The sequence below is a fragment of the Gallus gallus genome, chromosome 11, assembly GCF_016699485.2.
Source record: "Gallus gallus isolate bGalGal1 chromosome 11, bGalGal1.mat.broiler.GRCg7b, whole genome shotgun sequence".
Lineage (NCBI taxonomy): Eukaryota > Metazoa > Chordata > Aves > Galliformes > Phasianidae > Gallus > Gallus gallus.
Window position 1 is genome coordinate 18,072,750 of NC_052542.1, and position 12,200 is coordinate 18,084,949.

The 12,200-nt window shown below is 60.3% G+C and overlaps 2 protein-coding genes across 7 annotated transcripts; one reads left to right on the top strand and one right to left on the bottom strand.

The window, feature by feature from the left end:
- Positions 1 to 1,060: 1,060 nt before the first annotated feature.
- On the bottom strand, positions 1,061 to 8,648 carry RNF166 (ring finger protein 166). Of its 3 annotated transcripts, none has more exons than NM_001012935.2 (6): positions 8,463 to 8,648; positions 6,737 to 6,893; positions 6,213 to 6,325; positions 5,728 to 5,842; positions 5,125 to 5,232; positions 1,061 to 4,295 (listed from the first exon to the last, which is right to left on the bottom strand). In NM_001012935.2, the coding sequence occupies exons 1-6, from the start codon at positions 8,636 to 8,638 to the stop codon at positions 4,230 to 4,232; spliced, it is 735 nt and encodes a 244-aa protein (NP_001012953.1). In that variant the 5' UTR covers positions 8,639 to 8,648; the 3' UTR covers positions 1,061 to 4,229. The 3 variants fall into 3 exon arrangements, with proteins under 3 accessions (NP_001012953.1, XP_040563057.1, XP_040563056.1); XM_040707123.2 differs by having other exon boundaries at positions 7,991 to 8,560; XM_040707122.2 differs by lacking the exon at positions 8,463 to 8,648 and adding an exon at positions 7,253 to 8,018.
- Positions 8,649 to 8,707: 59 nt separating this feature from the next.
- CTU2 (cytosolic thiouridylase subunit 2) lies at positions 8,708 to 12,174 on the top strand. 4 transcript variants are annotated; one of them, XM_025154359.3, is made up of 15 exons: positions 8,708 to 8,826; positions 8,913 to 8,987; positions 9,591 to 9,669; positions 9,756 to 9,815; positions 9,881 to 9,941; positions 10,036 to 10,166; positions 10,244 to 10,524; positions 10,599 to 10,734; positions 10,827 to 10,976; positions 11,060 to 11,151; positions 11,226 to 11,317; positions 11,389 to 11,440; positions 11,534 to 11,600; positions 11,672 to 11,730; positions 11,818 to 12,174. In XM_025154359.3, exons 1-15 carry the CDS (start codon positions 8,753 to 8,755, stop codon positions 11,885 to 11,887), a joined length of 1,479 nt encoding a protein of 492 aa, XP_025010127.1. In that variant the 5' UTR covers positions 8,708 to 8,752; the 3' UTR covers positions 11,888 to 12,174. The 4 variants fall into 4 exon arrangements, with proteins under 4 accessions (XP_025010127.1, XP_025010126.1, XP_004944360.1 ...); XM_025154358.3 differs by having other exon boundaries at positions 10,845 to 10,976; XM_004944303.5 differs by having other exon boundaries at positions 10,057 to 10,166.
- Positions 12,175 to 12,200: the final 26 nt, after the last annotated feature.

Consider the following 12,200-nt stretch of genomic DNA (forward strand, 5'->3'; position numbering starts at 1 on the left):
GTGGGATCCTTTCCCTGTCGCAGGGACAGGTGGGGACCCCATTTAGCCCAGTGGGGCTGCAAACAGCACAGGGGGAGGGGCGCGTGGCACCCCGCTGCTGACATCCCCCCAAATGCCCCCAGGGCTCCCCCAGCCACCAGGATGACACCATGGGGCACCACCACGCTGGGGGTGCTCAGGGTCCCCTGTAGGATCCCCGGGGTGCAAACCCTATGGGAGCACCCAGGGCAGAAGTTCCCTCAGCACAGCAGGGCTGAGACGTTAGGGACAGCCAGCTCCAGCCCCAGGGACTGTATGGCCAGCAGGGCACAGCCAGGGGAGCCGTGGCGCCGTGCTTGGGGTTACGGCTGAGCTCAGTACAACCCAACATCCCTGCTCTTCTTTATAGGGCTTCCCACCCAAAAGCGGGCAGGGGTAGCACAGACCCCCTCAGCCCAAAAAGCCTGGCTCGGGGGCACGAGGGCAGCTTGGCTCCGTCCATGGGGACACAGTGGTGACCCCCGACCTGGGCAGGGGGTGTGGGGTGGGGATGAGGATGCACCGCAGTGGCACCAATAAAGGACATCTCTCTGCTCGCAGCCGTGGGGCTCGGCTCCACTTTTAATGGCTGCAGAGCCCGAAGCCCCCAAACCCTCCATGGTGTGGAAATTGAGGCAGGGCACTCAGCCTCAGGGTGCCTGCAGTGGAGGAAGAGGCTGAGCAGAGAGCCAGCACTGCGTCCCCAGGGAGCCCTATGGGGGCACGGAGCCACGACACCTCCTCGGGACACCCGGAGCAGAAACACCCGTGGCGCTGCCCTGGCACACACCCAGCAGTGCTTTTGGGACAGCACATTCAGCGTGTGCCAGGACACACTGCCAGCGCTGGGCACGGGTGGCCACGGGGCTCCCATGGGGCCTGGTGATGTCACAGCACTGCCAAAGCCCTCCATTAATGAATGGCAGGAGTTAACGACTCGGGGGACAGGGCTGTAAGAATGAGCCCTTTGCACAGGGAAGGTCCCCTCCCACCCCCCACTTGGGCAGCCTATGGGGCACAGACTGCAGTCCGAGGCCGCCCATGGATGAAACTGCCTTTATTGAGAAAAAAATGGTTTGCTACAAATAACGTCGTCGTATTTTTTTTTTTTTATCATCGTCATTGTTATTTCTTCTTCTTTTTTTCAAAAAACAGTACGGCTCATTAAAAGTTCTAGTCGTTATGCAAAAAAGTCAGGGTAACATGGATGAGCACGGCTGGCAGCACAGCAGGAGTCCCAACCCCACACCGAGGGGGAAAAGAGGCAGGAGCTGCCCGTGCTGCCTTAAAGTGCTTTACAAAAGCAGCCACTGCTGCCCCTGCTCCAACACTGCCGGGGCAAAAAGGAGGAGGAGGAGGAGAAGGAAGGAGACAGAGGCATTAAAAGCACTGTCCCAGATTGCCCGAGGCAGGCAGCGAGAGCTCCAATGGAGGGCTGCGTGGGGCAGAGCCCTCTAAGCAGGAACCTGGGGGTCCCAGACAAGAAGGGGACAGGGAAACCCAACCAGGCTCCTCTCTGGTGTCCCTGCTCCATCCCAGTGGGAGCAGGGAAAGCCCCTGGGCTGGACACAAGGGTGCAGCGCTGGGTAGGGAAGACCCTACTGCTTCCCACTAACCCTGGCTGCAAAGGGGGAGCAGAGCAGCCCCAGCCCTTTCCCCCTGCCAAGGGGCTGCCAGAAGGATAGGGGAGACCCCAGCCCCCAGAACGCTTGGTACTACTTAAAGTAAAAAGACAGTATTGCTAGAGCAGAGCTGGAGGGAGCCAGGACTCAGGCAAACCACAAAAGGATGCTTCTCTGAGTGGGGATGCAGGCAGCAGCCCAGCCCCACTGGCGTAGGTACAGCCCCAGGGCAGAGCAGGGGCACATCCCAGCAGGATGCTGTCCTTTGGGATGCCTTTGGGCCAGCCCCAGACAGAACTGTGCCTGCTTCCCACAGCACAGAGCGTGGCTGGTACCCCTTGGGGGCAAAGCTTGGGGTCCAACTTGGAGAGACTCCTTGAGACGCCCTCCAGAACACAGAGGGGTCTGCTGCCCCCCAGAGCACTCTTCCCAAAGCCCTCTCAAAGCCCTGTTGGGAAGCAGGTGTCACCTCACTGCCTCCACATGGTAAACCTGGGCCAGCCCCCTTGTTGGCGTGACCCCAAAGGGTGGCAGGGCACCAACACGCACCTCTTCTCCTCCAGCTGCTGGCAACTCATTACATGGGAAGGGAATTATACTGCATGCTCAGGCTGGTGGCAGTCAGCCTGAAGCCAGGCAGATCTCCCTTCCACCCATGCTCAGCTGAGGAGAGCAGACAGCACAGGGCAGGGTGGAAGGGAACAGTGGGGCACAGGGACCTGCTGGGCTGCAGGGCAAAAGGGAAGGGCATGAAGGGCTGCACCTTCTGCCCCAGCAATGCACAGCACGGGGACACAGCACATGCCCTGCAGCTGATTTCTGCCTGTCCAGTACAGGGAGCTATGGAGTTTCACTTGGAGCAGCAACTGCCCACTTGAGAGAGGCATCCTGCAGTCTCCTGGTTCAGGGGACAAAATGCTCTGCATTAGGGCTGGCATTCTGCACAGCCACCCATCCCCACACAGCTGGCAGCCACACACAACCCAGCTGCTCTGCACCGTGCACCAGCTGGCAGCACCTCCTGCTTCCTCCCTGCACACCCACACGCAAGCTGCCCCTCTGGGTTACACCCAGCAGTGCCAGGCAGCCAGCTCTGCCTGCAAGGGTTAACACTGCCACTGCAGGAGCACAAAGCCTCCCAGTGAAATCCTCCCCTGCCATGCCAAAGGGTTACAGCAGAGCAGTGGGTTTGGAGGAATATCCAAACTTGGGCAATTTCCAGCAGAGCTTTTGCAAGCCCAGCCCGGTGGGCTGCACCCTTTGCTCCCAGCTCAGCACTCAAACACTGCTTGCTGTTTAATTACAAGCATCTGAGAGAGCAAACTGTGGGCAGAGGAAGGAAGCTCACTCATCAGCGTTACAGCCCAGAGAAGCTATGAGAAGCTGCACCCAACAAGAACCCAAAGAGCCCGGTGATGCAGCCAGCAGCCCAGGGATCGCAGCCATACGACAAAGGGGCTGCCTGTCCTCCCAGAGGTCCTCTTGGAAGCAGAGCTGTGGGGCTGGCCGTGCTCTGACCAACACAGCACCGCGCTGACAGGGCCTCACCACTGCCAGCAGAGAAAAGCTGACAGCAGAAGGGGACAGGCAGCCCGGAGAGAAGAGAGGAGGAAGCCCAGATGCTCACGTGGCTCAGCAGAGTCCCAGCTGCAGGCCCAGGGTCCAGCTCTTCCCTCCCACCCCATTTCAAATCCACAGCATGTTCGTTTGGTTGGTTTCTTTTTGTTGTTTTGATAAAAAATATACTTTCTTAATAAGGTTCCATAAAAATACTCTCGTCCCCAGTGACGGATATTGCAGTGTGAAGAGTAACAGCTTCTGTTCCTGCTCTATAAAACGTGGAAAAGGCGTCAGGCCGCTTCATGTAGAAAAACAGAACGCAGTATCACAAGAGCTGGTACAAAAGGAGGGAGGTGGGAGTTGCACTGGGACAGTCCACAGCTCCAAAGACGCTGCCATGAGGGCACAGCAGGCCTGCAGTCTCGCTCTGGGATTCAGCTTTTGGGCTGGGCTGTGTGTGGCAGCAGGAAGAGGAGGCAGCTCCCAACTGCAGCGTGGGGGGACAGAGCAACGTCTCCAGAAATAACCTCGTGGGGTTTAAAAAGAAACAAAACACTCTGTGCTGTTTTCTTCCTTTTCCAAAAAAAAAACCAAAAAACCAAACAAACCCAAAAAGGACGTGGATGGTTGCAGTTTGAAACGAGGGCATTTCTGCATGAAACGCAACGTAGTTTTACGTACCTATCAAATTGCAACAAAGAGCATGAAGACAAATGGTGCCAAAAAGCATCTAATAATAAATAGATCTGGATACAGGTATACACTCCGTGTACGGATATGAAATGCCTAACTGAGGAATGGTCCCTTGTCCTCTCTCCTCCCAGCAGCGGACGGCTCTGCTCACTCACCAGTCCAGCGTGATGCTGAGGCATCTCCACCTTCTTCGTGGCGGTGGGATCAGCCCAGAGAGGTGAGGGAAGAGAGGCAGTGATTCTCAGGGGGCCATGAGTTCCACGCCTCCCTCAGCAGGAAGGTCGAGTGTGCAAAAGGGGTGTGAGGGGGGTCCGAAGCGAAGCTCCATGGCAGCCCTCAGTTCTCAGAGAGTGACAGAGCCAGAGCAGCCTGCAGCGCTGCCTCCTCGTCGATGTTATAGTCCTAAAAAAAACAGAGAATGGATGGTCAGGAAGGCAGTGGTGTGAGGCTTTGCTGCCCTCTCTTTGTGTTGCAGTCCCTCTCCTGCCTGGGTTGAGCCTCCTGACATCACCCCTGCTCTCAGACCTGGCAGCAGGCAGGGATGAAACTGGCCATGGTTTCCCAGATGGGCTCCAGGGAAAGCTTTGTCACAAGGCTACACGCTTCTCCAGTGCTCCAGTCAGTAACCCCTTCCTGGGCTGGGGATATTTCTTTGCATATCGTTGGAAGGAGGTCCAGGCAACAAAGTTAGGATGCTAATAAAATCATCTGCTGATCCCTGTGACCAAAGCTGCACAGCCACACTCCTACACCCCACGCAGAGGGTCTGCAGCCCCCCAAAAGGACATCCCCCTGTGCTGCAGTCAGGCCTTCCATACTACAGGCTGGGCTGCTCCTCGCCCTCTCCTCGTGCTTCCCCATGTGAAGCCTTGAAGAAAAGGGCTTTTGTATTACAGTTCCTCAGGGGAAGAGTTTAATGGAGCACATGGAAAAAACCAAACCATCTTCATGGGGAGGGATAACATTTCTCTCTGCTGTTCATGGGGTGACTTTTGCCTTAGTGTGTGTCTAACAGACCACTGTGAACACCCAGGAGCTCTCCCAAGTGGGGCTGCGTGTGCTGCATGCATCCCACAGAGCCCAAAGGAGGAACTGTCCCCTTGCACCCCCCAGTGTGCTGCAAACCAGGACAGGCTCATCCTGGCAGGTGAGAAGGGCTGGATTTGTCACCCAGACACTCTGTGTGGGACACAGCGAAGATGATCCTGTCCTGGTTCACAGCCATACTCACCACAAAGGTGTCGTAGGAGAACTTGTGCCGGTGCAGGAGGTGCTGCAGGAAGTTTGCGCTCTTGTAGCTGGGGTCCCCCCAGGGCATGGCTGAGCAGACTGGGCACACCTGCAGTGGGCAGGGACAGAGCAGCTGTGAGATGTGGGCACAGAGCCACCTCCAGCTCTCCTGGGGGCCATCAGGGAGCCGGCACAGCCATGGCACAAGGCAGAAGTGAGCAGTGGTCCCTCTCTCTGGGGTTGGGTGTCCACTGCAGTGGATGTGCCAAGTGCCTCCACCCTCTCAGCAGATCCCTCTGCGTACAAAGCTGCTGGCACGTGGCCCAGACTGCTTTTAGCTTGCTGACTAGTTAAATGTGTACATGAGCACCTTTCAGACGATGCCAGAGCTGCAAGTTCCCCACCTCAGTCAAACCAACAGCAATGGGGAGAGCAGATCCAGCACCAGCTCGGTCACAAGCACAGTGAGACAGAGGCAGCTCACTCCAGAGAGCCTCTAACAAAGCCAGCAGGGGCTGCTCTGTGTGCTGGCAGCCCAGGATGCCACGAACCCATTCATATTTCCAGCAGTTACCCACCCCAGAACCATCCCAGCCTTGCTCACCACTTTGTTGGGGTCGTTGCGGTGGTTCTCCATGCAGTGCTTTACCAGTTCCTGCTGGTCCAGATTCCGGGCCCCACAATACGGGCACACAAACGTTGAGCGATTGGGAATATTGCTAAAGAGAATGAGAACAAGCTCAGACCCATGCCAGGTGCCTGGATCAACTTCTTCCAAACAAACCCAGCCGCCTCTGTTGCTGCCTGTTCTGCTTTGTCCCACCTGCCCAAGGTAAAGCCAAACCAGCCTGTTCCCAGCCCAGCCATGGGCTCAGCCACCCTGATCTGCTCAGACCCTTCTCGCTGGCTGAGACACAGGGCAGTGCCAGGGCTGCAGGTGCCACCAGGATAAGCATGCTGACGTTTCATGCCGTGAATAGCCCGGGATAACAAGCAAGCAAAACACACGTTTGGATTTTAGAGCTTCTAGTGAAGATGGATGAGAGCATCTGTGCAATTTGCATTTTGCTATGTAATGCATGACAGTACCTGGGGATAGGCTGGGATGTGGGGACAACTGGGACGAACTTGGGGCAGTTGGCCATCTGCTCCTGCACCTTTGCACAAGACGAGACGTGAGACCGCATTTTTGCTAAGGTCACCTGGAGAAGGAGAGGAGAAACATTCCCAGAGGCTGCAGGAACACATTCACCTGGCAGACAAAGCACCAGAGCCACCAGTGTGGAAGAGGAAGGCAGTTTTCACTATCAACAGGAGAGCAAACTGAGGTTACACACAAAAGGTCAGGCTGGCTGCATTATTGCAACACTAGTTCCAATTTCCTTTGCAAAAGAGGAACTGCTGACAGGCGTAGCCCTGAGCTGCTCTGGCACCATGACAGTGGTTTGTTTCAGAGTGACAGACAGACAGCTACAGGAAAGCCCCCACGGTTAACGGAAGGCAGAAAGCACACCAGCACAGTCTGTGAAGGTGCACCGTGAAACACAGCCTTACAGCCAGTCCAGAAGCACCCCAGACCTGACCGCCCCGGGCTGGGCAGGGCTATGCTTTACCTTCTTGCTGCAGCCTCTGCAGGGAGCCTTGTAGGATGAGAGCTGTTTCTCCACACTGGATGCCTTCTCCACCTTCTTGGGGTCGAAGGGCATGCGGCAGAGCGGGCAGAGCGGGGATGGCACCTGGAGGCAGGGCTGTAGGCACTCCCCACAGAACCTGGGGACACAGAAAGCAGCGTGAGTAAGACCTCAGCCCCAGGGCAGGACACGGGGCTGCTGGGCACCTTGGGCAGCCCCTAAGCCTAGCAAGCAGCATCCTCATGGGGCAGCACGGGAAATGGTGAGGGGGAGTCAGGCATAGCTCAATCCCCAGAGGAGCTGCTTGCCCTTCAAACACCACTCCTTGCACGTGCCATAGGGCTCCACACACGTGTGCCCGCTGCTTGGAGACTCACGGCTGGGAGCAGTGAGCAGACGGCCCAGATTTGAGCAGAGCCAAACAATAATGGGCACTGAGCACTCAAGCTGCAAGGAACAAAGCGAGCATGCAAGCTCAAGCATTAGAGCCCAGCTCACCTCCTCCCAAGGTCCTTACGCCTGCAGCACCAAGGAAGCCCACGCAGCTGCACAGAGGGGAGGGCTGAGCACTCTGCCACCTCCTGCCATCGTCTTGCAACCCATTGGCACGCAGACATGGTCACCTAAAGTGCCACAGTGTCCCCATCCGCTACCCAGCTCATATCACTCTGCAGCTGTGCTGGCAGCTGGCACAGCCCCTGTCCCACGCACAGCCTCTACATGTGATGGCAGGAAAGCCTGCAGGGGTGTCATTGCCAGGGGTTCCCAGGTGGCAGAGTGGCACACTTAGTAGGGCCAGAGCTGTGGAAGAGCCACACGCACTGCAGATGAGAGGGGGAAATCCCATAGGGGGGTCCTCTCCTCCAGTTCCCTTCCAACCCCACGCAGCACCCTCAGCCTCAAACACAGCACGGCACCAAGAGGTGCCACAGCCTTGGGACAAGACAAGGATGTCCCCAAGAGCAGCTCAGAGGTGGCACCAACACACCGTGCTGCTCAGGGGACCCAGTGCACTCCCACGGGTGTCAAGGAGGATTTCCAACCTGAAACCCCAACTGGAACAGCCAGGGAGAGGACTCAGCTTTGGGGAGGAACAGCAGGACTCAGTGTGGGCACAGGATGGGATGGGGGATCCCAGTACCAGCTGGGACGCAGGATGGGGCCTTGGTGTGGAGGAATTGTAGGTGCCCCATCCCTGGAGGCATTCAGCTTGGATGGGGCCCAGCGCAGCCTCACCTGGTTCCTGATTCAGTGGTCGGCAGCCCCAGCCACGGCAGGGGCTTGGAAACGGATGGCCTTTGAGGTCCCATCCAACCCAACCATTCCGTGACTCGACGGTGTGAGACTGGAGATGGGATGGGGGTCGGGACCGGGTGCGCTGTGGGATGGGATGAGGGCCCTGGTGCCGGCTGGGAGCGGGATGGAGGTCCCCGTTCCAGGTCAGGCACAGCAGGCGATGGGGTGGGGTGGGATGGCACGGTGGTCCCGGTGCCGGCCAGGCCGTCGGACGGCACGCAGGGTATGGGGTGCGCTGCAGGATGGGCTGACAGCCCGGTTCTGGCCAGGCAGCTGGATGCGGGTCCCGGTTCCGGAGGCCCGGCTGGAGCCCAGCCCGCCCCACACAGCAGCCCCAGGCCCACCGCCCGCACCGACCCCCTCAGCCCCCCCCGCCGCCGCCGCCGCCGCCGCCGCGGCCGCCCCCGCTCACGTGTGGCCGCAGCCCGCGATGCCGACGGCGCGGTGGAAGACCTCCAGGCAGATGGGGCAGCTGAACTGCGCCTCCAGCGCCTCGGCCGCGGGGCCGGCGGGGGGCGGCGGGCGGGGGGGGCCGGGCCCCGGGGCCTGGGGGCGCTGCGCCGCCGCCACCAGCAGGCTGCGGAACATGGCGGCGGCGGGCGTGAAGGGAGGGGGGGGGCGCGGCGGCGTGACGTTGCCGTGCGGGGTGACGTCATCACCGTGCGCCGGCGGCGGAGGGAGTTGGAGCGGAGCGGAGGTGCCATGTGTGAGGCGTCGGGGCGGTGCGGGGGGTGCGGGGAAGCGCCGGTGCGGCGCCGCGCTGCCCCCGCGTGCAGGTAGGAGCGGGACGCCGCGAGGGCTCCGTCCCCCGGGGCCGTGCCCCGCTTCGGGACGGGATCGGTGACGGCTTCGTTCCCCGCAGCCGCCCGCGGCCGTGCGTGAAGTGCGGGGATGGCCCCGCCGCCGTCGTCATCCGAATCGGGGATGCGTTCTGCCGGTGAGGGGACCGGGATGCGGCGGTGTGGGGACAGCAGGGCGTGGGGACGCGTGGTTCGGGGCTGTGGGGTTGGGAGACGTCAGTAGTCGGGGGCTTTGGGTTCTGGGGACATCGGGGCGTGGAGACATCGGGGCTCCGGGTTATGGACACGAGGCTCTGAGATGTGGGTGTGGGGATGTCGGGTTTGGTGACATCCAGGAATAGGGACATCACATCTTGGGGACATCAGGGCATGGAGATGGTGGGTTCGGGGCCTGGGGATGCTGCGGCACGGGGATGTGGTTCGGTGATGTGGGGTTGGGAAACATCAGGGCTCTGGGATGGAGGGTACGGGGTTATCACAGATGGGAGACGTTGGGTCGTCGAGATGCAGACGTTGGGGCTTTGGGATGCAGCGACCCCAGGGGTGTAAGGCTCAGAGGTGTCAGGTCGGGGGACGTTGGGTCTCGGTGACAACAAAGAATGGGGACGTCACAGCTTGGGGACATAGAGATGAGAGCTTGTGGATGTGGGGCTGGAGGACACTGGGTCTCAGAGACATCGAGGCCCGGGCACAGCAGTGCTTGGAGACAGGGGTGCTCAGGGCTGTGTGTGTCCCTGCAGCGCCTGTTTCCGTGAGTACTTTGTGCACAAGTTCCGTGCCATGCTGGGCAAGAACCGTGTCATCTTCCCAGGAGAGAAGGTAATGGGGACACATGGGGTGGGGGGGGATGTGGTGCACTGGGGGCACTGCACTGAGGCCGCTGACTGTCCCTGCTGTCCCTGCAGGTGCTGCTGGCACTGTCGGGTGGGATGGCCTCCAGTGCCATGCTGCGACAGGTGCAGGAGGTGAGTGTAGGGGCAGTGGGGGGTGTGGGGCACAGCTCAGCCTGCTTACCCCGTTGCTGTGCCAGGGGCTGAGCCGTGAGACGGCCAAGCGGCTGCGCTTCGTGCCTGGCCTCATCTACATCGATGGTAAGGCACGTCTCATCTCTGCTGCTCGTCCCCATCCCTCCTTCCCATTCCTGCTGTGGGGCTGTGGTACCCCGCGTGTGTCCCCCTGCTCCAGCTGCTGCCGCTGTGCCCACAGAGGGAGCAGTGTGCGGGCAGAGCCTGGTGCAACGGGAGCAAACCCTGACCCGCATGGAGGCCCTGCTGCAGGAAACCGGCTTCCCCTACTACCTGGCCTCCCTGGAGCAGGTGGGGACAGGATGGGACTGGGGAGCACGATGTGGGGAGACGTGTCTGCCTGCACGCAGCTCCCTGTCTGTCCACAGGCCTTGGAGCTGCCTGGCTCAATCCTGCGGCGGGGCCCCGGTGGGGACAGTGAGCCAAGTCCTTCTTACAAGGCAGCTGTAGAGGGTTTCATCCAGCAGCAGCGGCAGGAGGAGGCCAACGGGGATGGTGGCACCTCGCCCGCAGGGCTCGGCACCCAGGATGGTCCCGCAGGGGGCTCCCACGCCCACCTGCCTGCAGCTGCCCGCACTGAGGAGCTGCTGCGGCTCTTTGATGCGGCAGAGACGCTGACGGCAAAGGAGGAGCTGCTGCAGATGCTGCGGTGAGGGACTCCTCCTGCCCAGCCAGCACATGGCACGGCCCCGTGGGTCTGAGCCGGTGTCACTGCGTCCCCAGGAGCCACCTCCTCCTGCACACTGCCCGCACGCAGGGCTACACCAAGGTGATGACGGGCGAGAGCTGCACCCGTGTGGCCATCAAGCTGCTCACCAACCTGGCACTGGGGCGCGGCGCCTTCCTCGCTGTGGACACAGTGAGTGCCATCCCTGCCTGGGAGTGGGACGGGACCCAGGCACTGCTCCGTGGCCTGGGGTTGTCCCCACGTCGGTGGCAGTACCTCAGCAGACTCCTGCTCATCTGCAGGGCTTTGTGGACAGCCGACACGGTGACGTGACGGTGGTGCGTCCCATGCGGGACTACATGGCCAAAGAGATTGCGTTCTACAACCACTTCTTTGGCGTCCCCACTGTCATCACACCACCCCTCCATGCCAAGGTAGGGGTGCCCCTGTCCCCCCCACTTCCAGCCAGACTGAGCTGTGGATCCCCCCATCCTACCCATCTGTATTCCCCTTGCAGCGCCGAGAAAAGACCAGCATCCACCGCCTGATGGAGAACTTCCTGCTGGGGTTGCAGGTGGATTTTCCCTCCACCATCAGCACCGTGTACCGGTATGGGACCTCAGGGAGGGGTGGTGGGGGCAGGCAGTGGGGTGCCCCTGCTCATCCCCTCTTCACATCTGCAGGACAGGTGAGAAGCTGAGCGTGGCTCCAGCAGAGTCAAACGGCGAACTGCAGCGCTGCCTGCTCTGCCTCTGTGCCCTGGACATCGCCGGGGGTGAGTGGCACTGGGGATACAGTGAGGTGACAGCGTGTGCCAAGTGTGTGACTGTCCCTTGGTTCTTGCAGAGGAGGAGCTGGCCTTAGAGCCCACGCTGGTGAAGGAGGACACAGGGAATGGGTGAGCAGTAGGACACCCTCCAGCATGGGGGGCACGGAGATACCAGAGACAGCGGCAGGGACGTTGTCACTGCTCCATCCTTTCTCCCCGCAGGGCTGAGAGCAGAGCTGCTTTCATCCCACTGCTGTGCTACAGCTGCCGCCTCACGTTCAAGGAAATGGTGAGGATTTGAGGTGGCTCCCCAGGAACCGGGGACAGGGCTCAGTGTCCCCACTGTCCCCTCTCTTGCAGGGCCCCCCAGCCACGCTGCCGCCCTACGTGCGCACCGAAGCTCAGCACAGGAACTGCAGGTAGGGGACAAGCTGGGGAGGTCCCTTCCTTGTGGGCTGAGGGCACTGCAGCCAGCAGGGCCCCTGCTGTGGGTCTGTCCCTCACAGGGCTCTGATGAAGCAGCAGATCCAGGAATTCCTGCTGGAGGATGATGAGGAGGAGCCTGGTGGGAGCTGACGGCAGCCCTGTCATCGTGGGGCAGGAGGGTCCTAGAAGGGTGAGGGGTCACTGGGCCACCTGCGGTGATACCTGGCATGCAGACGGCTGCTTCAACATCGGATTTCAATGATCCAGCACCAGCAAGGGGTCAGGGAGACCCCCTTCCAAGTGCCCATCCGGGGGGTGCTGATACCCACAGGCATCACATCCCCACACCCACCCCACTGCTGGGGAAGCTGGGGTGGCCTCAGCTTTGTTTTATTAGATATCTGTATAAATAAACCATTTGAATTAAAAAAAAAAAAGTCACAAGTGTCTACAGTCCGGCTGG

Coding starts and splice junctions, on each gene's coding strand:
- CTU2 (XM_025154359.3), top strand. CDS start 8,753: ATGTGTGAGGCGTCGGGGCGGTGCGGGGGGTGCGGGGAAGCGCCGGTG. Junction 8,827..8,912: donor CGCGCTGCCCCCGCGTGCAG/GTAGGAGCGGGA, acceptor CGTTCCCCGCAG/CCGCCCGCGGCCGTGCGTGA. Junction 11,318..11,388: donor TGCCCTGGACATCGCCGGGG/GTGAGTGGCACT, acceptor TGGTTCTTGCAG/AGGAGGAGCTGGCCTTAGAG.
- RNF166 (NM_001012935.2), bottom strand. CDS start 8,638: ATGTTCCGCAGCCTGCTGGTGGCGGCGGCGCAGCGCCCCCAGGCCCCG. Junction 6,894..8,462: donor ATCGCGGGCTGCGGCCACAC/GTGAGCGGGGGC, acceptor CTGTGTCCCCAG/GTTCTGTGGGGAGTGCCTAC. Junction 4,296..5,124: donor TCTCCTACGACACCTTTGTG/GTGAGTATGGCT, acceptor TGTTTTTTTTAG/GACTATAACATCGACGAGGA.